General features: G+C 54.6%; 1 protein-coding gene across 3 annotated transcripts in view; it reads left to right on the top strand.

The window, feature by feature from the left end:
- Nucleotides 1-23,146, top strand: part of MEGF11 (multiple EGF like domains 11) — a 354,762-nt gene that overhangs the window by 314,852 nt on the left and 16,764 nt on the right. For all 3 annotated transcript variants that reach the window (XM_053928049.1, XM_053928047.2, XM_071221987.1), the window contains exons 11-19: nucleotides 8,033-8,153; nucleotides 9,071-9,234; nucleotides 10,140-10,242; nucleotides 15,235-15,381; nucleotides 15,724-15,858; nucleotides 20,603-20,731; nucleotides 21,757-21,885; nucleotides 22,365-22,493; nucleotides 22,969-23,097. In XM_053928049.1, coding sequence (XP_053784024.1) covers nucleotides 8,033-8,153; nucleotides 9,071-9,234; nucleotides 10,140-10,242; nucleotides 15,235-15,381; nucleotides 15,724-15,858; nucleotides 20,603-20,731; nucleotides 21,757-21,885; nucleotides 22,365-22,493; nucleotides 22,969-23,097 — 1,186 coding nt within the window. The remainder of the gene's footprint in view (nucleotides 1-8,032; nucleotides 8,154-9,070; nucleotides 9,235-10,139; nucleotides 10,243-15,234; nucleotides 15,382-15,723; nucleotides 15,859-20,602; nucleotides 20,732-21,756; nucleotides 21,886-22,364; nucleotides 22,494-22,968; nucleotides 23,098-23,146) is intronic.

Below are 23,146 nucleotides of genomic sequence, written 5' to 3'. Positions count from 1 at the left end.
TAATTAGGTCCAGCGAGGTTTGCTCTGCATTGAGAGGCCTGCGCAGCTGGTGTTCCATCCAAGCTGTTCTCTTGTGGATCACGTGTCACTCTTTCTCCCTGGAAAATCACAAATGAGGCTCCCTCCTGGGAGTTCCCCTGCCTAAGCATGTGAAGCTGGGAGTGGGGGTGACTGAGAAGGGCGGGCAGGAGGCGTGCAGCAGCCCAGGCCCAGCACTCGGTGTGGCGGAGCAGACACTTGCCCGGCAAGGGGCTGTGTAAAATGTGAAGCACATTCCACACGTGCGCTGCTGGCATTGATGTGACACTGGACACCCAAAACCCACCTGCGCTGGTGGCCCCGAATCTCCAGGAACAACGGGACAGAGGAGAACAGGAGCACCCAGAGAGCTCAGGGAGGCCCCTGAAGGCTGCCTGCAGAACGTCCAGAAGTGGGGGGGACTAGCCTGCGCCCCTCACGTGCCACTGCCCCTCCCACCACTAGACGGTAAACTCCACGAGGGTAGGGACAAGCTCTGTTCTGCTCACCATGTATCGCCTGGCTTTGCACAATGTCGGGCACACACTGGTGCTTGACAAACACTCCCTGAACGACCGAATTAATATATCACCTGTGCACTGAGCAGCAACTGTGCGTGGGGAGCCCCTGTGCTAGGCCTCGGCTGCAGGGTTGAATGAAACAGACCCAGTCCTCACCCTCCTGGAACTTACAGTCTAGTGGATGAGAGCTGACTTTTTAAAATTCAGTACCATTGTGGTAAGTGCCACAAAGGGGCAGTGACAGGGAAACACGCTCTGGAAGTGGGAGCGCAGGGAGAGATCTGAGGAGTATGGGAGCTGACAGGGACCTGAGGCCGCGTCTGGTCTAGAGCCCTGGTTAGGGAGACCCAGGGCCTGTTGTGGCACTTGGCCTATAGTGGATGCCCTACAAATGTTTACAGACTGAATGGAACAACAAATGATGCCAAGTCACCTCGTGCCAGGGCATTTGCTTTACTTAAACCCATGTACTCTGACCCCAGGTCCCGGGCCCTTTCTCGCCTGAACCACCCCTCCTCCTCCAACAAGAAGACGTGTGGGCCAGGGCCACTTCCCCGGTCCCTGTCGCAGAGTCCTCTCTGCTGAGCTCCCACAGGCTGGCAGGAGAACACCCACCCCCTTGGCCTGGATCTAGAAAAACCCAGCCCCACTCCATTTATACTGCCTCCCACCCACAGAACATATTTAAGGGGACCCAGGGACGAACTTGCACAATTGCCTCCCACTTTTGTGTGAGGGAGGGTCAGCCACTTTCCATCGTCCTCCTTCTTCCACTCCAAAAAATACTCATTAACCTCCTGCCCATTGCAAGGAAAATGGACGATCAACACAGGAAACCCAGCTGGTGATTAATTTCCCCAAACAGGGCCAAACTACAAAGCAGCATATTGCAGGGGAGAAAATTCAATAAACAGCATTTGAAACAAATTTAATAGAACATATAACTCATCATCCAGCGGGGTCCAGCCCTGTGCCATTGTGCAAGGAGGCTGGTGGAAGGTGGAGGGAGATTTGCATCTCTTTAGCAGGAGCGGCACCGGGGGTTCCATTCCACCAGTAGCTCTTTCAAATCAAGTTCAAGATGTTAATAGCCAATGCTGCATCTATAATTAACAGGTCTTTGGATGGGAGGAAGAGTTCACGTCCACCCTCCATTCACAGGATGAAGACACTGAACAGGACTGGCGGGCCTTCCCCCAGTGGCACAGGGGACCTCAGCGGGAAGTGGAGGGCTCCCTTTCCTGGGCCAGAGGTGTGCACTCGCTGTGTATGTGAGATGGGATTGAGAGAAGGCCGGAGCATTTGGGCCTTGCCAGGTGGCCCTTCCGCAAGGTCAAAGCCGCGTCGTCTGGATGTTGTGTGCTTTGGTGGTGAATGTGCTGCTAATGCAGACAGGGCAGCATGGGCTCTCCCAGAGTTTCACCACATTCTGGGCTTGAAATGAGTTCCCAGAGATTCGAGTTCCAAACCCGTCTCTGCCTAGCATTGGCGGTGTGACCTGGGCAAGGTGCTTTCCCTCTCTGGGCCTCAGTGTTCTCACCTGTAAAACAAGGCTGATAGACCAAGTGATTCCCACCGTCCTTTCTAGCTCTGGCATCATGGGCTGTTCCCCCACCATTGGAAGTGGGTGTGTAGCCAGTCCCAGGTGTACATTGGCAGAGTAGGTGGCCACCCAGCTGATTCTTAAAGGCCCAGGAGGGCTCTTACCCCTAGGCCTGCATCCCCACCATTCCTCACTCCTTTGGGTTGAGACCCCTCTGCAGGCAAGAAGATGCTCGGAGAGTCAAAGCTGAAGGGCCCTTAGAGATGACCCTGCCCGTGGTTCCCAGGTAGACACTTGCAAAGCCTGCAGCAGGTTGCCAGGGTTACACAGTTAGGAAGAGGCAGAGCTGGGCTGTAAACATGGGCACTTGGGTTCCAGGGCTTTAAACTCATAATTAGGATGCTCCCTTGTGCCCAACAGATTTGGATGTTCGATTTAAAACAAATATTGGGGCTGGGGCTGGTTTTGAACATTTTACAAAGCCTGTGGGCAAACTTCTATTACCTGTGATGAAGCTAACTAAAACACCAAGGTTGTTTTGTTTTGTTCTGTTCTTGCTTTTAATTAGAATTAACTGTGTGATATCCCAGGTTAGCGTGCACTGATCAGAAGCTCTGATTGGTTGTAGGTGACATCATGGTTGGTGGACAGGATGCTGCCATCAGAGTCACGTGGTTACTGGCCAGATCGCACCTGTCCAAAACGTGACTGGCCTCAGACACCACAGAGTGACATCAGTGTCTCTCAGATTGAGAGGGCTTTGTAGAGGGAGGGTACTAACAAGGGTTCTTGGTGGTGAAAGCTGGAGAGACTGATTGATTTCAACAGCCACATATAATCGATAAGGAAACCAAGGCCTATTACCTACCATGGACACGAGTCTAACAGAAGACAAGGCTGTTTTCCAGCTGTAGGTTGTATAGGAATTCTGGAGAGAACTCTTGGGGAACAGCTTCCGTAAAGGGCCGTCGGGTGTACTCCTGGCCGAGGCAGTAGGCAGGGGAGCTAAGCTATGTGAAGCATGTGAGGCCTCTGACTGGCTCACAGTCCTGGGCTCTCATCTTGCCCTTTTTCCAGGGGTGTGAAAGGATCAGCGGTGTGAATTCAGGGCTGGTGTGGGCCAGGCACTGGGCTGGGGGTGAGGGGGCAGATGGGACACAGTCCCCGAAGCCAGCCCTCTGAGGAGCACTGGCCTGCAAGTGCCAGCTCCACCCACTCTTTCCGTCTCCTTCTCCTGAGGGGGTGGATTCGATCACCTCTGACATCCTGCTCAGCTCAGAGGGTTCTGCCTCTCTGAGTGGATACCTAGAGGCCACCAGGTAATTTTCTGGCTGTACCTCTGACCTTCAGCCTGGTTGGCACGGTTTGGGCAGGAGGGGGCAGTGAGCAGCTGTGGTAGTGTGGTAGCAGGGGACCCATCCTTACACCAGGTAATGTTCTGTTTCCTGTGTGTGCTGGGAGCCCACCAGGCCCCTCACTCATCTGTTCAACACTCTTTACAGAGCACCTCCCCTCGGTGCCAGGTTCTGAGCCAGAGTCACTGGGCAACCCAGACAGGTGAGACTCCTGTTCTCATGAAGCTTCCAGTCGACCTGGGGGCACAGCAAATAAGTGGACAGATAAACACATCGGGAGGCAGGCATGCATACAGCCGTGGGCGTTGCCTTGGGAGCTGCTGAAGACAGAGACAAGCCTCAGGCTCCGGGGTACCCCTGGAGCCCACTATCAGGGCTGGCTCTGAGTTGGCCCCCACTCAGCAAACATTTGTTGAATTACCTGGCTTGAGAGAGAAAGCATATGGAAAGTGCCCAGTCCTTCTGGTTCTGACCACAGTAGAAGCCAGCGTGTACACACAAACATTTCATTTCAATTAACCAACACTTATCGAGGGCCCTTTAGTGCCAGCGGGGTTCCAAGCTTGGAGACTCCAGATGCGGATGAAATCAGATCCCTGCCTCCCTGAGCTCACAGCCCAGGACCAAGGCAGGCCCGTCAGCCAGCCAGGACCCCCGTGCACTAGGACCACGGTGGCTCTCTGTGTACCCAGTCCCCACCAGGGCAGGGCTGGGAGGCTGGGGAGGGAACACACCAGGAGGGAAGGACGAGGAAGGAATCACACATTTATACCCAGATCTACACAGATGTATAAACAGTTCCCCCCGGAGATAAACACACTGAGCCTCCAGGTGTGTATGCTGATCACCTAAGCATGTGCAGACATAACAACGCCCCCTGTAGGCTGGAAGCCATGTCATGACTAAGGCCTGCTAGTGGCACCCCAAACTGGGGAGTGTGTGGGTGAGCAGGGGCCTGTATGGTGGAGGGTTGGCATCGACACCCTGGGAATTACCAGACCCAGGCTGGGAGACGCCCTGAGGTGGGCAGAGGGGTTAGTTTAAACCTGAGAAGTTAGGCTGATTATTGGCTTGTCTGACATGGCGATTACCAGATACGACCAATCAACAATCAGTTACACACCAGGCCTAACCCTCAGATCAGAGGCCAGAAGGTGGGGAATTTGACAAAAAGTTTAACTTAGTTCTTGTGCTCGTTGAGGGGTTCGAACCAAGTCAGGGTCAGGACAGCAAGGGGGAAACGGGCGGGCTCAGAGTTGGCTGTGCTGGGCTCACATTTCTGCCTGGAAGCCCGCATCCCCCTACCCCACCTGGACTTTTTTTGCTATTTGGAGCAAACAGAAAGTGTTTGGAAAAGCTCCTGACACATGGTAGCCCCAATACTGTTCCCCAACTCCATGCCCTTGGTGTGTGGTGGTCAAAGTTCCAGCCTGTTCATTTATGAGGAGAGAAACCAGGGAGCCAGCCTGGAGGAGGCGGCAGGAAGGTAAACCTCCTCTCCTGCAAAGGGCCCAATAATTTGTTCATTTAGTGAGAGTTGGATCCCTCCTCCTGAGCTGCCTTCTAATGAAACCTTGGATTATTTTGTGTATTCTTCTCATAAGAGATACCATTTCTTTGCAGTAATAAGAGCTATAGTGCTTTCTGACTGCCAGGCACGGCTCTATCTGCTTCATATATGGTAACTAATTTAATCTTAACAATCCAAGTAGGGATGTTATTATTCCCATTTTACAGATGGAGGAACTGAGTCCCCGAGTGGTTTAGGCAGTTGCACAAGGTGACACAGTACGATGGCACCAGAGTCCGCTCTCTACCCATTGGGCTCGGCCCCCTGTCTGGAAGGAACGTCTGGTTTTTTCTCGTTCACCCTAATACACCGTGGGACCCTGGATGAGTCACTGCCCCTCTCTGAGTCCCCACTTCTTTCTCCGGGAAGCAGGAAGTCCTCCCACCTGGTGGCCTCCCAAGGCTGACCGGCCATGTCCTTGCATGCGCTGTGCTGGCAGAAAACGGGGCCCAGGTGCAGCATTCTGGGGAGCAGGTATTTCAAGGGGGGGGTGCTCTGCATCTTGCCCCCTGGCACAGGGTCAGGGTGGAGAGTCCTCTTGGAGCCCCTCCAGCAGACCCTCAGCTGGGCACACAGGCCCCCCACCCCACCCCGAGGACCAGGCCTGGGGCCACAAATGAGGGCTCTGGGAGAGAAACCGCTCTCAACGTAAACTCATGCAGAGAAAATCATGAACCATGGATGCAGTTTGCACCCAGGCCAAGGCGCTCAGAGCTTAAATAGATTCTTAGGGGCTATTTATAGTCTGGGAGATATTAAAGTTGTCTAGGTAATGGGAGCGCTGGCAGACTCCGGCTGGTCAGGGCCTGCCAGGGACTGGCAGGGCAAAGAGTAGGAACTGGGGAGCCTTCTGCTGCAGAACTCTGCGCTTCCCAGTCTCTCCTCCCTGACCCAGCCAGCACAGGTGAGACAGGAGGAGAAAGGGCTGGGGCGGAGCCTCCCTCCACCAAGGGCCCGTAATCTTGGGTCTCTCTGTGGCCTAAGTGGGCGTGAGGCCAGCTGCAGGACCCTTAGAGTTGAGAGGTGAGCTCCTCTACTTCGAGTCTGTCATCTCAAGATGCTGGAACTGAGGCTCAGAGAGTGGCGGGAACCTCTCCAATGTCACACAGCTAGTGGGTGACAAGCTCTGCTCTCCTGGTCCAGTACGAGTCAGCATTCCCTCAGGAAGCCTGGGTGTAAGACCCAGGAGGCTGGATGGAGACACTCCCTAGGGGAAGACAGTGGGAACTCAACATCCAGCTACCAGGAGGACTCAGAGAACAAAGCCCTTACCTGGCATGCAAAGCTCCCAACTCCCCCTTTAAATATGTCCCTACCCCTTCCTACACAAAACACCTCCCTCCAGACACCCCTCGGGCATTCCCTGTCCTCATACTCCTCCGCACTCTTGTCCACACTCTTCCCACCTCGTCAGACTGCCTGGACCCCACTCTTCTCTGATCAACTGAACGCTCCACCCACCCCACCTCAAGGCCTCTGAAGTGCCCACCCTGGGCCACCTGCTCTATAACTTGCCCTCACGCCAAACTCCCTACTGGAGCTAACAGCCCACCAAAGAAGGCCTGCTGTGATGGGTGCTGTGCGCCGCCCAGATCACAATTTAGGGTGGAGGCACCCCTTCCTCCCAGCTGCAGGGAACTCAGGCTCCAGGCTGAGTCCCTCTCCAGAAATGGCCCTCAGCCAGAGATTCACCTGAAGTCGCGCCCCTTTCCCCAGTGGGCAGTGGATGTCCAATGGTTGGTGGGGTATTTAGGCTCTCCCTCCCTTCCCCCAGTGGGCAGTGGACAATGGCTGGTGGGGTATTTAGGCCCTCCCTCCCTCCCCCTGGCGGGACAACTCCAAGGGCCATCCCAGTTCTAGAGCTTCTTCGAAGGTCAGCTGAGGCTCTTGTCGCAGCTGCACCTCAGCTCAGTTTCTCACTCGGCCCAGTCCTGTTCCCTCACCCCTCACAGCGGGCACTCTCAAGAACTCGCTAACCTCCGTCGCAGAGAATGCTTTCCAGGTCAGCCAGTTTAGGACACCTGGTAACAGAATGGTAACGCAGCCAGCCTGGGCTCAAATAGAGCCCAACCATGTTAGTTCTATGACATGGGCTGAGTTACCGCACTTCCCCATACAATTGTTCTATTAAATAGGAATAATGCCGAGGCAATGGTTTCTCTCTCCGGAGGGTCTTGGAGGATTGAATGAGGTGATGTGTGCATGGTGCCTGATATTGAGAAAGCACTTAATGAGCACTAGCTATTATTACTTACATTAACTTCCCTGAGGTTCAGGTAAAAGGGATAGGAAATTATTTTCTGTGTCATGGGGTTGCTGCTGACAAATAAGATCGAGAGGCAAAGGGTTAAATTCTATGCTGCTGTGACCTAATACAGACTCAGGGGTCAAGTTCCCCAGGGACTTTGCCCATCCTGAAGCTGTGGTCTGGAAGCCTGACCCTCCCTCAACTGATGAGGATTGCTGTATTGGTTTCCTATTACTGCTATAACAAATTTAGTGGCTTAAAGCAAAACATTTATTATCTTACATTTCTGTAGGTCAGAAGTCTACTATGCGTCTCCTAGGACTGAAGTCAAGGTGTTGGCAGGCTGTGTTCCTTTCTGGAGGTCCTAGGGGAGAATCTGTTTCCTGCTCTTTCAGGTTGTGGACAGGATTCAGTTACTAGGGTCGTAGGACTGCGGTCCCTCTTTGTTTGCTGGCTGTAGAATGAGGGTTGATCCCAGCTCCTAGAAGCCGCTGCATTCCTCAAAGTCAACTCAGGCAGGTGGAGGACATCTCAAAGCTACCTTTTTGGTTATCTTTACTTCTAAAGACTCGTGTGATTAGATTGGGCCCACCTGTGTAATCTGAGCTTCTCATCTGAAGGTCCTTAATCATGTCTGCAAAGTCCCTTTTGCCGTGGAAAGTAACATTCACAGATTCCAGGGGTTCGAACACGGATGTCTTGGGTAAGGAGAAGGTGGGGGTCATTCTGCCTGTCACAGCCGCTCAGCTCAGGGAAATTCACCTCCTCCTTTTCCAGGGGGAAGTCTGTGCAGTTCCCTGTGCAGCGGGGACCTATGGCCCCAACTGTTCATCCGTTTGTAGCTGTAACAACGGCGGTACCTGCTCCCCAGTGGATGGCTCCTGCACCTGCAAGGAAGGTGATGCACGTCTTTCCCAGCCCATCCCCCCTCAGATGCACGCCCTGCCCTGGGGGGCCACCAGTCAGGGGGCAGGGGACCTGTGTGCCTGTGTGTCAGGTTCCAGCCAAGGAAACCTGCACGTGCCTGCGGGGAACTTCAACAGCAGGGATGTAATAAAGGGGATTTGTCACCATGGTGTGAGATAGCTGAAGGAGGTTATAGGGCAGGGTGAGCAACTCAGAGGTCGCAGCTGTGGGAGGAGCTGCTACCAATCCTGGGAGTGAGGGCCACCTGGTGGGAGCTGGGACCTGGACAGAGGGACAGCACAACAGTGCTGGAGCCCGTGCCAAGGAGACACAGCCAGCACTGAGGCCCTGCCCAAGGCAGAGAGAGGAAGAGATACCTGGTGTCTGTCCTGCTCCCACCCTCCAGTCTGTGGGCCAGGTCTCCCATTGGCCAGCCCATCTGGGAGCCAGCAAGGGGGAGCTTGGGACATCAGGGGTCGCAGTCGGCCACCTGTGACACCGAACAGAGCAGGGGAAGGGGAGAACTGGATCTGAGGGCAAACAGGCCAGTACCGGCCTCAGTGGGAAATGAGGCTGTCCCCAAAACAAAGGGCCCTGAGATTAGCTGCTGACTCCACCCTAGACCGAGATAGCCCTCCCCGCCTCAGCTGGTCCCCTGTCCCAGGTGGTCCCCTGTAGCAGGTGGTTCCCTGGCCCAGGTAGGGTCATCAGCCCACACCAAAAACAGTGGGAACCGGGGGGCAGGAGACCCACATTCTAGCCCCTTAACAGCCGTGTGTATTTCTGAGTGACTCTGAGTGGCACGTGGGTCCTAACCCAGTGACCAGAGAAGCTGGGCCTTGGGGGGAGTGAGCAGAAAGCTGTGCTGGGCCCGAACGGAGAGCTGACAGGCTCCTGCCCTCCCCTCAGGGTGGCAGGGCCTCGACTGCACCCTGCCGTGTCCCAGCGGGACGTGGGGCCTCAACTGCAACTCAAGCTGCACCTGCGCCAACGGGGCGGCCTGCAGCCCCGCAGACGGCTCCTGCTCCTGCACCCCCGGCTGGCTGGGGGACACCTGCGAGCTGCCCTGCCCGGTGAGTGGCCTGGGCTGGGTAGGACCTTTGGGCCCCGCGTCCACTCATCCCCTTGCCCTGTGGTTATTTTGCCCACAGAGGTGTACAGAGAAGAGCACGTGTGGAAGCCTTGGATCAGGTCTCAGCCCCAGTTCTAACCTCTCTGTGGCCACTTTCCTGCTTCAGGCCTCAGCCCTCTCTATAAAATGGCAAACAGTTGGCAGCTACGGTGCTGTGGCGAGGTGGCATCCCTTTCCCCTTGCAGCTCGGTAAGGGGGCCGAGAGCTGACTTGGCATATTTACCTGAGCCCAAATGCAGCTTCAGAACCCTTCAGACACAGTGCTAGAGGACAGCCCATCAGAATTCCATTCCTTGAAAGGCCATGTCTAAGCGTCCTTCTGGTTCCAGCGTCTGTAAATTTATGGTCAGGGTGTGGGTGGACTGAATCACGCGCTACCAGCAATAACCACCTGGACGTAATGGCTGGACCTCAGTCTAAGAGACGAGTAAGTTAAACAACTCATGTGGTGATGTTGAATGAGCTCCACCTTCTCCCACAGTAACAAAGGATGCATCATCATTCCTCACATGGGATCCACGTGCTGCAACTTGCAAAGCGCATTTGCATTTGCACTTCTGGCTAATGGTCACCCCCGCCCTCTGAGTTTGACCAGGGAGGAGCAGGGCAGGGTCATCACCCCCTCCTTCCAAACCCCGTGCTCTTGGTAATGTAGCCAGGGAATTATTTGGAGGGCTCCATGGCTGTGCTGATCCCATTATAAAAAGCGCTCCCACTGTGCCCCAGCCCAAGTCACTGTGTCCTTGTGGGGCAGTGGCTCAGGTTTGTCCTCAAAATCCAACAGAAGTGCATGAAGCTCTGGGGGTCCGTATCTGATCGTGTCTCTCCCCCTGCCCCCGTCCACAGGATGGCACATTTGGGCCGAACTGCAGCGAGCGCTGTGACTGCAGCCACGCTGACGGCTGCCATCCCGTCACAGGCCACTGCTGCTGCCTGGCTGGGTGGACAGGTAACGCCCTTCTGCCTCCCCACCCCCCAGGTCCTGTGACGCTGGGTTCCTGGTGTCCCCTTCTGCTCTTGACCGCTCTCCCCATCACTCTGCCTTGTTCCCCAAGTGTGCGCTTCTCCCTTTCTCCCCTGGGCTTCAGTTCTCCGTTCCATTCAGTTCGACCAAACCAATACTTACTGAACACTTACTTGCAGGCTGTCTTCCACAGGGTAGGGCACCCCAGTAAAGATTCAGACAATGGCTGACACCTGGTGGGTATGGGCATTTGCAGAAGATGCGATGGAGAGAGGGACAAGGAACTTTCTCCTTGGCCCAGGCTCCATCCTGGGCTCTACCTGTCCTGTCGGCCCACCTTCTGAACACAGGGGAGGTCCCCCACTTCTCTCCCTCCCACTGCCACCAAGCCGGTCCAGCGGGCGGCGGCGGGCGGCGGCATCTCCCAGCCGGCACTGCCGGGCCTCCTATTCAGCATCTGGGCCTCCCCTCTTGCCCAGCTGCACCCATTCTGCACACGGTGGCCAAAATGAACTTTTCAAAGCCCACGTCCTTTCACCTCAGTCCCTGCTCAGAATGCCGCAGCAGCTCCCCACGGCATTCACACAAAATCCAAAATCCTTACGATGGCCCGGGGCCCACGTGATCTGGCCCAGCCCAACTCTTCCACCTCTCCTTTGCCCCCTCCCATCACTTGCTACATTCCTGCCCCCAGGGCCAGCCACCTTCCTGTCCCCAGGCCTTACTACATGCATTTCCTCTGCCTGGGTACCCGTTCCCTATCTCTTCATCTGCTACCTACTGCCTTCTCACCTACCAGATTTCAACTTTATTTCCTTTGGCCAGGCTCTCTCGCCTTCCTCAACCTAGTTGAGACTATGTTAAGAGTCCCTTTTATTAATTCCACAACACCCTACACATTACTTTTTGCGGTACGTACCACAACCGTCACTGAGCCCAGATTAGTAACTATGTGTTTATCTGCCTCCCCACCTGGGGCATCAGCTCTGTGGGGGCAGGGACCTCCCCTGCCTCGTTCACCGCGTGTCCACTGCCTGCAGCATGCTGAGATACGGACAGCACAGAAGGCAGGGCTGGAGCCAGACCGCCCAGGTTTGTGATGCTGGGCAGGTCCTTAACCTTTCAGGGCCTGGACTCCCCATCCTTACAATGCAGATAATTATAATCCATAGAACCACAGGGTCTTTTTGAAGTTTAAATGAGTTAACACTGGTACATGCTAACAGTGCCTAGTACATAGATTACGTGCCTGGTAAATGTAAACCTTGAATACAGGAAGTGCTCAACAATGGCATACTGTGTGAATCAGCCGCCAGCCAGTGCTAAGGAGGAAGAAAGACAGGCATTGCTGGCAGTAGATGTCCTCAGATAAATAATTCACACCGGCCACTGAGCAGCCTGTGTTCTCCAAAAGCAGAAAGTTGCTAAGCAGCTCAGGGCCAGGGACATCGCTTGCTCTGTGGCATCCTCGGCCTGGCTCCCCTTGCCCTCCCTTCGGCCCACTGGCACCCCAGACTCTTAGCTGGAGCCAAGTAGAACTCCACTTTAATTTTTCATTGCCTTCATTTCAAGTGAGCCGATAAGATTTTAATGACATCTGGTACTTTAGAAATTCTGTCTTTGATGGACAACCTTTCAGCAAAGCCTCAGCTATTCTAAAGCTAATTTCCCCAAACATGGTCCTGAAGTCATTTCAAAGGAGCAATTGATGTCCTGAGGTTTATCGTGCAGAAGGACCCCAAGAAGAGGTAGGGAGGGGATGGGGTTCAGGCCCCAGCCTCCTGCCCAGTGAGCCCTCCCCACCCTCCCCTGACTCCTCAGCTCCCGGCGCATTGCTTGTGTCTCGGCGCGACACCGGTTTTTCTGGGCCCAGAGCAGGTGCACGTCTTTCCCCCTTGTCCCCGTAAGCCACAGGCTTCCTGATGACTGGCATCATGTCTAATTCATCTTGCCCTGCACACAGAAGGTGCGTACTACATGTTTATTGAGATAAATTGAAATGAGCTGGCCTGTAACCATAAATGGTTTTTCCTCTCAAAGTGAAGGAGGCCTTGGAGACGATCTACTCCAGTGTGTTCACACTACAGATAAGGGAGATGCCCAAGTTCTCAGGACATTTGCGACAAGGGAGGGAAGACAGGATTGCATTCTCAGGGGAGGCCATTTATTCACTGGATTAGCATTTCCTGACTCAAGCGGTTACCAAGTCTTCATCTGGCAGCTACCGTGCGCCCAGCACGGTGTCGGGCTCAGCAGTGAAGGGCAACACTCACAAACAGCCATGGTCCCTGAGCACCTATTGTGTGCCAGGCACTGTGCTGGGCTCCAGAGATGCAACATGACCAAGATGGCATCCCTGCCCATTATAAGCACCGAAAAAGGAGGGGCAAAAGTGTCAGGAAACCACAGTCCCTGTCTTCAAGCTGCTGGCAGAGGTACAGGACTCATATGTATGAAATGTTCAGATAATAGGTGGGGACAAAGCTGGGGACTGTCAGTTAGATGCTTGAATCCCTGGGCAGGCATCAGGAAGGCTTCCTGGAGAAGGCGGGCCCTAAGCAGATCTTGAAGGATGAGGGCTGCTGGCCTTGTGGCATGAACTAGAGGTCACACTATGTGGATGCGTGGCACAGCAACACAGATGCGTGGAGGGTCCTGAGATATAAAGCAGGGAGAGTCTCTAAGGGCTACAAGGGGAGGGGCCTCTAAGGGAAATTATTATCTGCCTTCAACTACGGGAAAACAGGGCCTAGAGAAGGTAGCTGGTGAAGCTATGCATCTTCAGAAGCTATGGTTGGAGAGCCTCCCACCAGGCCAAGGTCAGCCCCTTTGACCACATTAGTAAGTCCCCTTCCAGAACTGGGCGCTCCTCGCAGGGCGAGCCCGGGCCCTCCTCCCCACTTAGGTCCCACTGTCCGAAGTTCCAAGTAGCTCTTAGGACATAAAAGAAGCTCAAACATGAGCCCTACTCCCACAGAACCAGGCCTAGACTAGAATAAATCTTGCAGCCACCTGCGATCTGAGCATAGTCGCCTTGTCCCTGTGGTTCTAATCTCCAAGAAAGAAGACCCCTTTCTGGCATGAAAACATTCTGAGGATCCCACATATGGGAGTGGCTGTACTTCTAATATCTACCACTTGGGGGAAAACAATAGCAAAACGCTGCCATAAATCCAGGGTGTTTTGCAAGCAGTGTGTCTTATTAATCATAGCAACATCTGCATATAGTTCCAGCAAAGAGCTGGGTCTGCATGTGACGCAGGAGTTTGGTGGAGTCCACCTTAGTTCGGGGCGCCCCACCAGGAACAACAGCATCCCTCGGCCTGCAGTCCGAATCCTGGGTTTTCAACAACCACAGGCAAAAGAATTCTTGGGCAGACCACGGCTTCTGGTTTTGCACAGCTTCATGGTTTCCCCTTCCCTGGGCTCCCCTCCAGTCAGTCGATGGTGCTAGTCCAGGGCGCACCTCCTGTGCACCTGACACTCCACTGGGAGAGACCAACATCAAGGGGTGAAGTGGGACTGCCACATTCTCCCTGAGGAAAGATCCCACCCCCTGGGGAGAAGCCCCCCTCCTCGCCCCACCCCAGCTACATACCTGAGTCCTGCTGGGAAAAGGAGTCATCACAGGGAGGGAGCGGGGCAGGGTGCTAGGCTAGAATGAGGCGCTGGAGAGAGAGAAGCCTGTCGGCTCCCCTTCCTCTCTGTTCTCTCCGGCTGTCCTCCCCCCTGCCCCCCACCTTTCCCACCAGCCCAGATGGGCTTGTACAATCCCAGCCCACCTCTTAATTGGGCACTGTTCTCCCACCACGGCTGGGACTGGCTCTGTTCACTGGGCCTGAGTATCTCCCTCCCTTTTTCTTTCTCTCAAAACCCCTGTCTTTATAACAAGGCCGATATGAGTTTTATACTAATTCTGCTCCTCTCTGAGCTTCTGATATTCACCTTCCAAAGCCACACAGATCTCCAGGGCCCACCTGGTCCATTTACCTAATTAATACACGTGAGACGGGAAGCCTTTCCGCTTGGGAGCAAACCTGCCCCAGAGCTGGGGCCTCCAGCCTTTTAAGGTTCCTTCTTAGCCTTTGGAAGTAACCACCACCAACACTTACTTCCTCTCTCAGCTCTGCAAGGGTGTGTAGGCCTCACTTCGCGCCTCTCTCTTATTGAGAAATTCCATCCGTTCCCCTAGGCCCCCTCTGGCAAACTGAGGGTCATTAAATCCATTTGTTGGGTCACAGCTAGCTTTTTTTTTTTTAAGAATAGAATATATCACAGTGCAGAGAAAATATCAGAGTGCATCATACACAGTAAGTGTCATTTTTCAAAGACTCGGTTTCTATTGTGCGTATATGTGCCCATATGACATAAAATACGTAGTGTGCTGAGGACTGTGGTCAAGAGAATCTGGAAAGGCCCCACCCACTCTCCGGGCCCCTGCCGGGAGCCGGCTGCCTGGGACCCAGTGAGAACCAGTGGCTCCTGGGCTGTGTACGCACAGCTCACTCCTAACTTGTGCAGCCCCCCGGTGACAGCATTCACGTGCCGCACAGTGGGTCTCTCCCAGGCCTAACCTCGGATGACAGCTAACAGGTCAGAGATGAAGGGGGCCCTCCATGATCTGGTCCCTCATTCCCACAATCTCGACCTCTTGCCCTGTCTCAGTTTATACTTTACGGCGCAGCCCCGGCAATGTTTTTTCGTTCAAGGCATGAATTTCCCTCCTGCCTCCCGTTCTCTGCGCGCAGGGTTTCTTTCACCTGGTCAGATTCCCTTTAGCCCTTAGGACTCAGTTTCAGCATCTCCTGTTCCTGGAAGCCCTCCCTGACAGGCCAAGTCTTGCTGGGTTTTCCTTCCACATTCCCAGTGCACGGTTTTGCCTCCACCTCGTCGTGCCTCGTGGTGCCCCACTCCGATCATTCTTCCTTTTGCCCTCACCCCTCTCACCTCTGACCTGAGTCTGCCTCTGGCCCACAGGCATCCGCTGTGACAGCACGTGTCCACCCGGTCGCTGGGGCCCCAACTGCTCCGTCTCCTGCAACTGCGAGAACGGCGGCTCCTGCTCCCCGGAGGATGGGAGCTGCGAGTGCGCCCCTGGCTTCCGAGGACCCTTATGCCAGAGAAGTAAGGCTGAGCCCCTCCACCCCCACCCAGACCTCAGGCAGCTCATCCTCCCGACCCGTTCCCAGTTGGAACTAGTCCCGACCTGAGAGAGGCTGGCCTCTCAGAGCTAGCCCCCATCAAATCCCTCCCTCGACACCCCTCTCTCCCTAGCTTTTTTGTCCCCAAATTCAGGGACCTCCTCCCTGCTCCTCTTTGGAGAAAGGGGCCCTCAAAGGAGTGGGGTGGGTGTGGCTCTCCCCATATTTTTGAGGAGCCCCCCTTCATCACTATGTGGGACCAGAGGGGTGGCCAGGCTGGCTGGGGCCCCTTGGGCTGCTGACCACATCTCCCCTTCACCCTCAGTCTGCCCCCCTGGGTTCTATGGCCACGGCTGCGCCCAGCCATGCCCCCTCTGCGTGCACAGCAGTGGGCCCTGCCACCACGTCAGCGGCACCTGTGAGTGCCTCCCCGGATTCTCTGGAGCTCTCTGCAACCAAGGTACTGTCTCGGGGGAAGACGGAGCCGGGGGGTGAGGAGTCCTGGGAGCGGGTGGCAGGGAAGAAAGGGTTTGGGGAGTCTCATCACACTCTGTGGAGGCAGCTGCTTGCTCCTTCAGGCCTTGGGCTTGCCTTCGTAAGACCTGGGCACCATGAGGCATGAGACAAAACCATCATACAGTTAAAGGCAGAGGCTCAGAGAGGTTAAATCATTTCTCCACGGTGTCACAGCTAGCAAGTGGCCGAGCAAGAAACAAAGTCTGACTCCAAAGCCCATGCTAAATGGATGAAAAGTGAAATAAGTGCAGGTGGGGTCCACATGGCTTAAGTGAGGGCCAAGTGGTAAAGAGAGAGACAGCTGTGGGAGCTCAGAGGCGTGGGCTCTGGCTTCAGCTGGAATTGCAACTTTCCAGCCCTTCTCCCCTCGCACTCAGGCCAACATCACTAACCCCGCACTGCCAGCTTTCCTGTCTCAGCAGCAGAATCCTACACCAACTCCAGCCAACCTCTACCACTGAACAGGAGTTGAAAAGAGAAAGCTTATTTGCTTCAGTGGGCTGCTAACCTGGCTTTCCGTGGGGGAGAGCCCTGCTTTGTAACAAAGCCCTGATTTGTAACATCTGTAAATTTCCATGGCTCACTATGCCCACCTGTGGCTAATTCCAAGGTCCTAGTGGTTTAACACCAGTTACGAAAAACCTGAATATTTAACAACAGCACAGACCACTGCTTGTTGCTGAGCCAGGCCAGGACGTGTGCATGTGGGAGAATGGCTCCGTGGGGTGCAGGACTTCACTGGGCCTCCTCTTGAAAGGAAAAGAAGGAAAAATGGCATTCGAGTAGAGCAAACAGCCTGGGCAAAGCACAGGGCCGGGGACATGCGACTGTCCAGCAAGCAGTCGGGAACAGCTGGAGGATGGAGGAGCAGGGGTGGGAAAGGCGCTGCAAAGGCAGTTGGGGCCTTCGGAACAGCTTTGGACACAGGCTGCAGAAGGTGGGAAGGGATCTTAGACGAAGGTAAACTTAGAGCTAAAAGCAACGTCAAGGTTATCTGTGCGAGAAGCTCATCTGGCCTCTGCTTAAATACTTCGACTGAGAGCTCGGTACCTCTCAGAGACCTGATCCTTTTGATAAATAATCACCAGTGAGCTGGGCTATTTTTTAAGTGCATGGGCCGTTAATATGTATGAGTGAAAAGTTTACTCCGTGATGCTTTGAGGTCACGAGAAGTTTGGGCCCCAGAGAAACATCTGTGACAGTTTCATTTGCTTGCAGCCCTCCTAGGACAGTTTAATCATAAACTGACACGTCGAGGTTTACTTATTAAACATCAGAGACCTGGCCATCAATACAGATAGGCCAGGTCTAAATTAAGACCTAAGCAGCCCAAGGAGTAACTCTCAGATCCTGTGATGTCTGATTTATCGCCCGCTGGCCTAATGAGTACTTTCCACATATAGATCTAATAGTGTTTGCTATTAATGGCAACTGCCCTGGTTAAGTCTCACACCTTGTAAAAAATTGAACTGACACTTTCTAATGACCAGCATTCCAGCGAGTTACAAATTACAGACATTGCTTATGCAGAATCATTAAAAATAGATTAAATATAACCAGCTGTTTTCTTTTCACCAGCCCCCATCTCTCCACCACCTCTCTCTTTGCCTCACTCTTGATTCAGCTAAGAAGTCGACCAATTACTGTATGAGACTGATCACATTAACAGCTCTGTGGGTGGATTTGTCAGCCTTGAGTGTGAGAGAGACTTCAAAGATGAGACTGCCTCGATAGAGAAGCGCAGAGTTGGTTTTGAGATGGGAGTGGATGGAGAGGCTCTGGTTGAGACTGGGGGGTGGGTTCCCCAAATCGAGCACCTCCCAGAGGAGGCCGGGCTGCATGCTTTCCAGGAAGCTGAAGCCAGAGCCTGCGCTTCAAATGGGGGATGTGCGTCATCCCCCTGGCAGCGGGCCTGCCCTGGAAGGAGCTGGGGGTTTGCCAGGAGCACAGGGCCCCAGCCAACCTGCCTCCCAGAGCTATTAACCTGCAGCCTGAAGGTTATCTGTGCGAGAATCTCGCACAGTGGTTGAGAGATGTGCATGTGGTTGAGGCTTATCACCCCCATTTCAAAGATGAGGGAAAGGAGTGATACAGTTTTCACAAAGGTACTTAGACCGTAAATGGCAGACCTTTCCAGCTGTGTGACCTTGGGCAAGTTACTTAACCTCTCAGTGCCTGTTTCCTCATCTGAAGTGGAATTAATAACGGAGTAATAATGAAAATATACAATGAGAGTATTACCAGGTTAATTGAACATGAACTTATGAAGCACTCTGAGTGGTGGCTGGTGCTCACAAATGCAGCGGAAGTGTTCTTCGAATACATAAAGGAAACTATGGCCCAAACCCAAGGTTTTCAACAGGCAAGCTCGGTGTACCCTGCCACCCGTTATTTGTCCCGACCACCAGTCATGTCCAGGAGAGACACAGAGTGGACACAGATCCGGCACCAGGTCCCCACAGTCTGCCTGGGGAAGGGCTGGCAGTGTGAGTGCCAGGCAGTGCTGCATAAAGGAGAGTGCAGCCCAGGGTTGGAGAGACCTGGGCCCTGGGGAAGGCGCTTCTCTCCAAGAATCAAGACCTCCCCATGATCCTCCCTGTGGCTCAACCACCTGAGGCCTCAGGGATTCGAGGAGTTCCTCCCGCATGACAGGAGTGCAAGCAAGCCTTCCTGGAGGAAGCCTTCCCGGCCGGAACTGGGCTGTGAGGAGAGCACGCTGAACTGAGAGGGACTCAAAGCGACAAGAGTTTCCAGCAGGACCCGCTGGAAGGTCGCTGCTCCTGGGGCCTATTTTGGCCACTTTGCAACATTTCCTGAGTGTTTGCTGTATGCCAGGCACTGCGCTGGGCTCTCAGACCCAACAGAACAGGAGAGCCAGGTCCCTGCCCTCACAAAGCCCGTAGTCTGGAGGGGGAAATTCTGAGCTCAGCCTTTCCCAACAGAACTTAGAAGCCAGGTTGGGGGAAAGGGGTGGCCAGGGTATTCCCACCCATTCAGCACCGTGCCTTGAGGGCCTGTTGTTTCTCCAGGCATTTGGGGGACACATACATGGGTGGAACCCAGGCCTGGCCTGAAACAGGTCACAAGCCACAGTAACAGAAGACCAGGGAAGAAACCGACAGTGTTCTAGAAGCTCAAACAGGGACAAATAGCCCACAGGACGGAGAAGAGGGGTGAATCAGGTAGGATCAAATTCAGCTACAAGTGACATAAAAACTCAAAATATCTGGTTTGAAAATGACTAACATTACATCCCTCACACATTAAACAAAAAAACAAAACAGGGAGAAGATCCAGAATTAGGCCACTGGGAATGGTAGGGTAGCTTACAAAGATGCCAGGGACCCCGGCTCTTTCTATCTTGTTGTTCAGCCATCCTCAGCACGTGGCTTCCACGTCTGATGAAAGATAGCTGCTTAAGCTCCAGCCATCTCACCCACAATTCTTGTCCATAATCCATATTATCCCTCATCAAGGAGAACAGGCAAAATGATGTGCATTTCCACTGACCATTGGCCAGAATGTAGTCACAAGGCCATACCAAGCTATGCAGAAGCCCAAGAGATAAAGTCTTTATTCCAGGTGGCCATAGGCCCAGCTAAAACTCGTGACTCCACTGAGGAAGAACAGAATTAATATTGAAGGACTACAGAACGATCATGCGGGAAGTGGCATTTCCGAGGAGCCCTGTAGGCAGGGTAGGATTTCTCCAGCTGGACCCGAGGGCGAGGGAGTGGCTGGAGTGAACAGAGGTGTGGTGTGTGGACCAGTGACTCGTGTGGTTGGATAAAGTAGATTAAGTGCTCATCTCTAGGATCTAGATTTTATTCTGGGGCAATGGGGATCCACTGAGGATGTCAGGCAGGGCACAGGAGTGTCATGAAGAGAACTGTGCCTTAGAGAGCTGAAGCTGTACAAGAAAGGTGAGGATGAATTGTAGGGGAAATGAAATGTAGGTGCTCAATTAACACCCAGCCCTAGTCCTAAAGTTGCTTGCAGCCTAATTGAGGAAACCAGCCCTTCCTCCACAGACCAAGGAGTAACTCCACCAGGAGGGGCTGAGACCAACATCCTACAAGTGACTCAAAGCGGGAACACCACGGAAGCTCAACGAAAGAGCGATCCCTGTGGACCCAGGGGTGGTGGGGGGCCCTCTTGAGGATGAGGTTGAGCTGAGGCTTGAGGAGCAGGTCAGATTTGGAGGGACAGACTTTCAGGGCCAGTCTTCCAATCAACGGCAGACAGACCTGCCACCTGCATTTGTCCCTCTCCTCCCAGCTACAAACAATTCTCTTCCTTGATGGCTGTGGGTCAGTGATGCCAGTAAGAGCGTGGTAATGGAAAGCAGAGGCCCGGAGCAGTGCAGAGAGCACTGGACTGAGTGCAGCGGTGGGATTCCCAGCCTCTGCACTTGTATCTGTGAGACCTCAGCCAAGTGATTCTAACCCATGGGCCTCAATCTGTCCCTGTCAGAGTGGGCCACTTACAGAGCCTCAGAAGAATGCAGCTGTGGGCACAAGAGGGGACTCATTTGTGTGCAAATGGGAGATGATGGGCAGTTCCTAAGCAAATCCTTGATCCCAGGGTGGTCATGGCTGCGGCCCAGGAACTTCTGGGGATGGATGCAGCTGTGGGTGGGGATCTGGGTGCTGGTGGAGGGCTGATGCCAGGCTGTCCCGTGCCCACAGTGTGTGCTGGAGGGCACTTTGGGCAGGACTGTGCCCAGCTCTGTTCCTGCGCCAACAATGGAACCTGCAGCCCCATCGATGGCTCCTGCCAGTGCTTCCCTGGATGGATCGGCAAGGACTGCTCACAGGGTAAGCTGCTGCCTCCTGGGATTGCCGCCCCCCGCCACCCTGCATCCCAGGTTCAGGCCGCAAAACACCCCGCTCCCCTTGCCCCTGGTTCCTCTACTTCCCAAGGCTGAAATCTCCTTCTGCAGATGGGAATGTCTGCCTGAGTCCCACTTAGCTCTCTAGCTAACATGATGAATTGTTAGGATTGATCACTGCATTATTAACTGCCAGTATCAAAGGTATTGATATTGTTGATAATACCATTAATATTATTAATACTGAAAATGAATCCTCCATCAGCAACTGAGCAAGGAGTAGCCCCTACGTTTGGATGGGGAGGAAGAGAGGGCTGGGGCTGACATGCTGGAATTTGGGAGTAGGAAGTGAGGTAAGGGCAGTCACCTTAGAGGGACAGGGGGGTCCTCTGGGTGGCCCCTGTGAATGTTGCCCCGGGTACCATAAGCCTAGACAGGGTATTATAGGGGCTGTTCCTGTAAGGTGTATGCAAACCTAATACGGAGGCAACAGGGACCCCCAATCTAAGGGCGAAGACCCAGACTCTGCCCTGTGTGGCTCCTTGGCTGATGGGTGAGACCCAGCAGGTACCCCTGAGGGAGGCCCCAGTTAGATGGTCTGGCCCGAGGGGATTGCCATTCTGATGGAGAAGGCACAGGTGCCGGCCTCAGGCAGAAGAGCAGAGTCCCTGCCCGGGGAAAGTTCTCATCCTCATGGGGACGTCAGCGCACGGTGTTCACACAGTAAACTGCAGCGTTCACAGTTTACCACGCGCGTCTGCACGTCCCACATCAGTCGGGCCCCTGAGAGGGAAGGCTCAGGAGCCCTCAGAGCTGGGAGAGAGGGCAAAGAATCTGGGCTTAATGGGGACCCTGGGTGACTGAGATTCTGGGTACAATATGGTAAACCCCGAGAGCCAGGAAATGCCACTCGGCACCCTGGCTCTGACATGCACCCTCCCCTCCTCTTCCTCCCTGTCTGCTCCTCTCTGCTTTGCGCTCACCTTCCACGTCCCACCTACCCACCCCCAGCTTGCCCACCCGGGTTCTGGGGCCCCGCGTGCTTCCACACATGCAGCTGCCACAATGGGGCGCGCTGCAGCGCCGAGGACGGGGCCTGCCACTGCACCCCTGGCTGGACCGGACTCTTCTGCACGCAGCGTAAGCTCCGCCTCCTGGCGTCCCAGCTATTCAGAATCCCATGCTGCAGCCTACTGGCTGCCTTGGGCATTGTCTAGGGCTGCATGGGGAAGGGGGCGGGGCCCCAGGGCCAGGAGCCCCACCCCCCACCTCTAGGATTGAGCTTGCCTGGATTCAGGGGTTGATGAGCCCAAAGTCCTGCAAGGTCAGGGCTCTTAAGTTTCCCCAGCAATCAAGACCAGACCCTCCCCGCCCAACCTTGGACAGTGGGGCCCAGAGCAAAGAGTGGCCTGTTACTACACCACCAAAAGACAGCCTGGCTTCTGGTGCCAAGGCACCTTTGCCCAAGGGACTCACCACCCCCTTGGTGTGAGGGTTCAGAGTGGGAATGCCCTGGGTGCATGGGCTCCCCGGTTCTCACCTCACACTCAGAGGGAGGTGGTGGAAGGCAGGTTCGGTCCAAGCTGCACCCCCGCAGTCTCCCCACCCTGCTTCTCCAGGCTGCCCAGCAGCGTTTTACGGGAAGGACTGTGGGCGTGTGTGCCAGTGTCAGAACGGAGCCAGCTGTGACCACATCAGCGGCAAGTGCACCTGCCGCACAGGCTTCGCCGGGCGACACTGCGAGCAGAGTAAGCTGTCCCAGCCCAAGGGGCCAGGCCTCAGCCTCCTATGGGGGAAGCCTTCCCCTTCAAGAATCCACCCACTCTGCCCTGCTCCCTCGACTTCTGGAGCCACTCCCAAGGGAAAGGGTGAAGGTCCCACCTGCAGTGGTGTTTGAAGTTTATACCGTTGAGGCAGCGCAGAGGCCTGAGGGAGAGGAGGGAGGGAGACCTTGTTTGATTCTTCTTTGAAGCCCATATAGCACCCCGCTCAGGGTCTGGCACATGGACGATGCTGTATAAATACATACATGAAGATAAAATAGGGGTGGGTGTCCCCCAACTCAGACTAGAGGTGCTGTCTAGCCCCAAGTGCCAAACCAAAGCACCACGGGAGCCAGAGAAGTAGGTCTCACTCGGTGAGGTGCTGCCGTCCACAGGCAGGGTGGGGGAGGGGAGTGTGACTGCGCCGCACCATCTACCCCAGTGCTTCTGTGTCACACAGGATGCGCCCCGGGAACCTTTGGCTATGGGTGTCAGCAGCTATGTGAGTGCATGAACAATGCCACCTGTGACCACGTCACCGGCACTTGTTATTGCAGCTCTGGATTCAAAGGAATCAGGTGTGACCAAGGTAACACTCAGATGGCAGAGTCCTGGGGCAAGGGGCTGTGGGAAGGGCC

This window comes from Desmodus rotundus, chromosome 7 (genome assembly GCF_022682495.2).
Source record: "Desmodus rotundus isolate HL8 chromosome 7, HLdesRot8A.1, whole genome shotgun sequence".
In the NCBI taxonomy this organism is placed as follows: domain Eukaryota; kingdom Metazoa; phylum Chordata; class Mammalia; order Chiroptera; family Phyllostomidae; genus Desmodus; species Desmodus rotundus.
The sequence above is the reverse complement of the archived record's forward strand: the minus strand, read 5'-3'. Positions and strand labels throughout refer to the sequence as shown.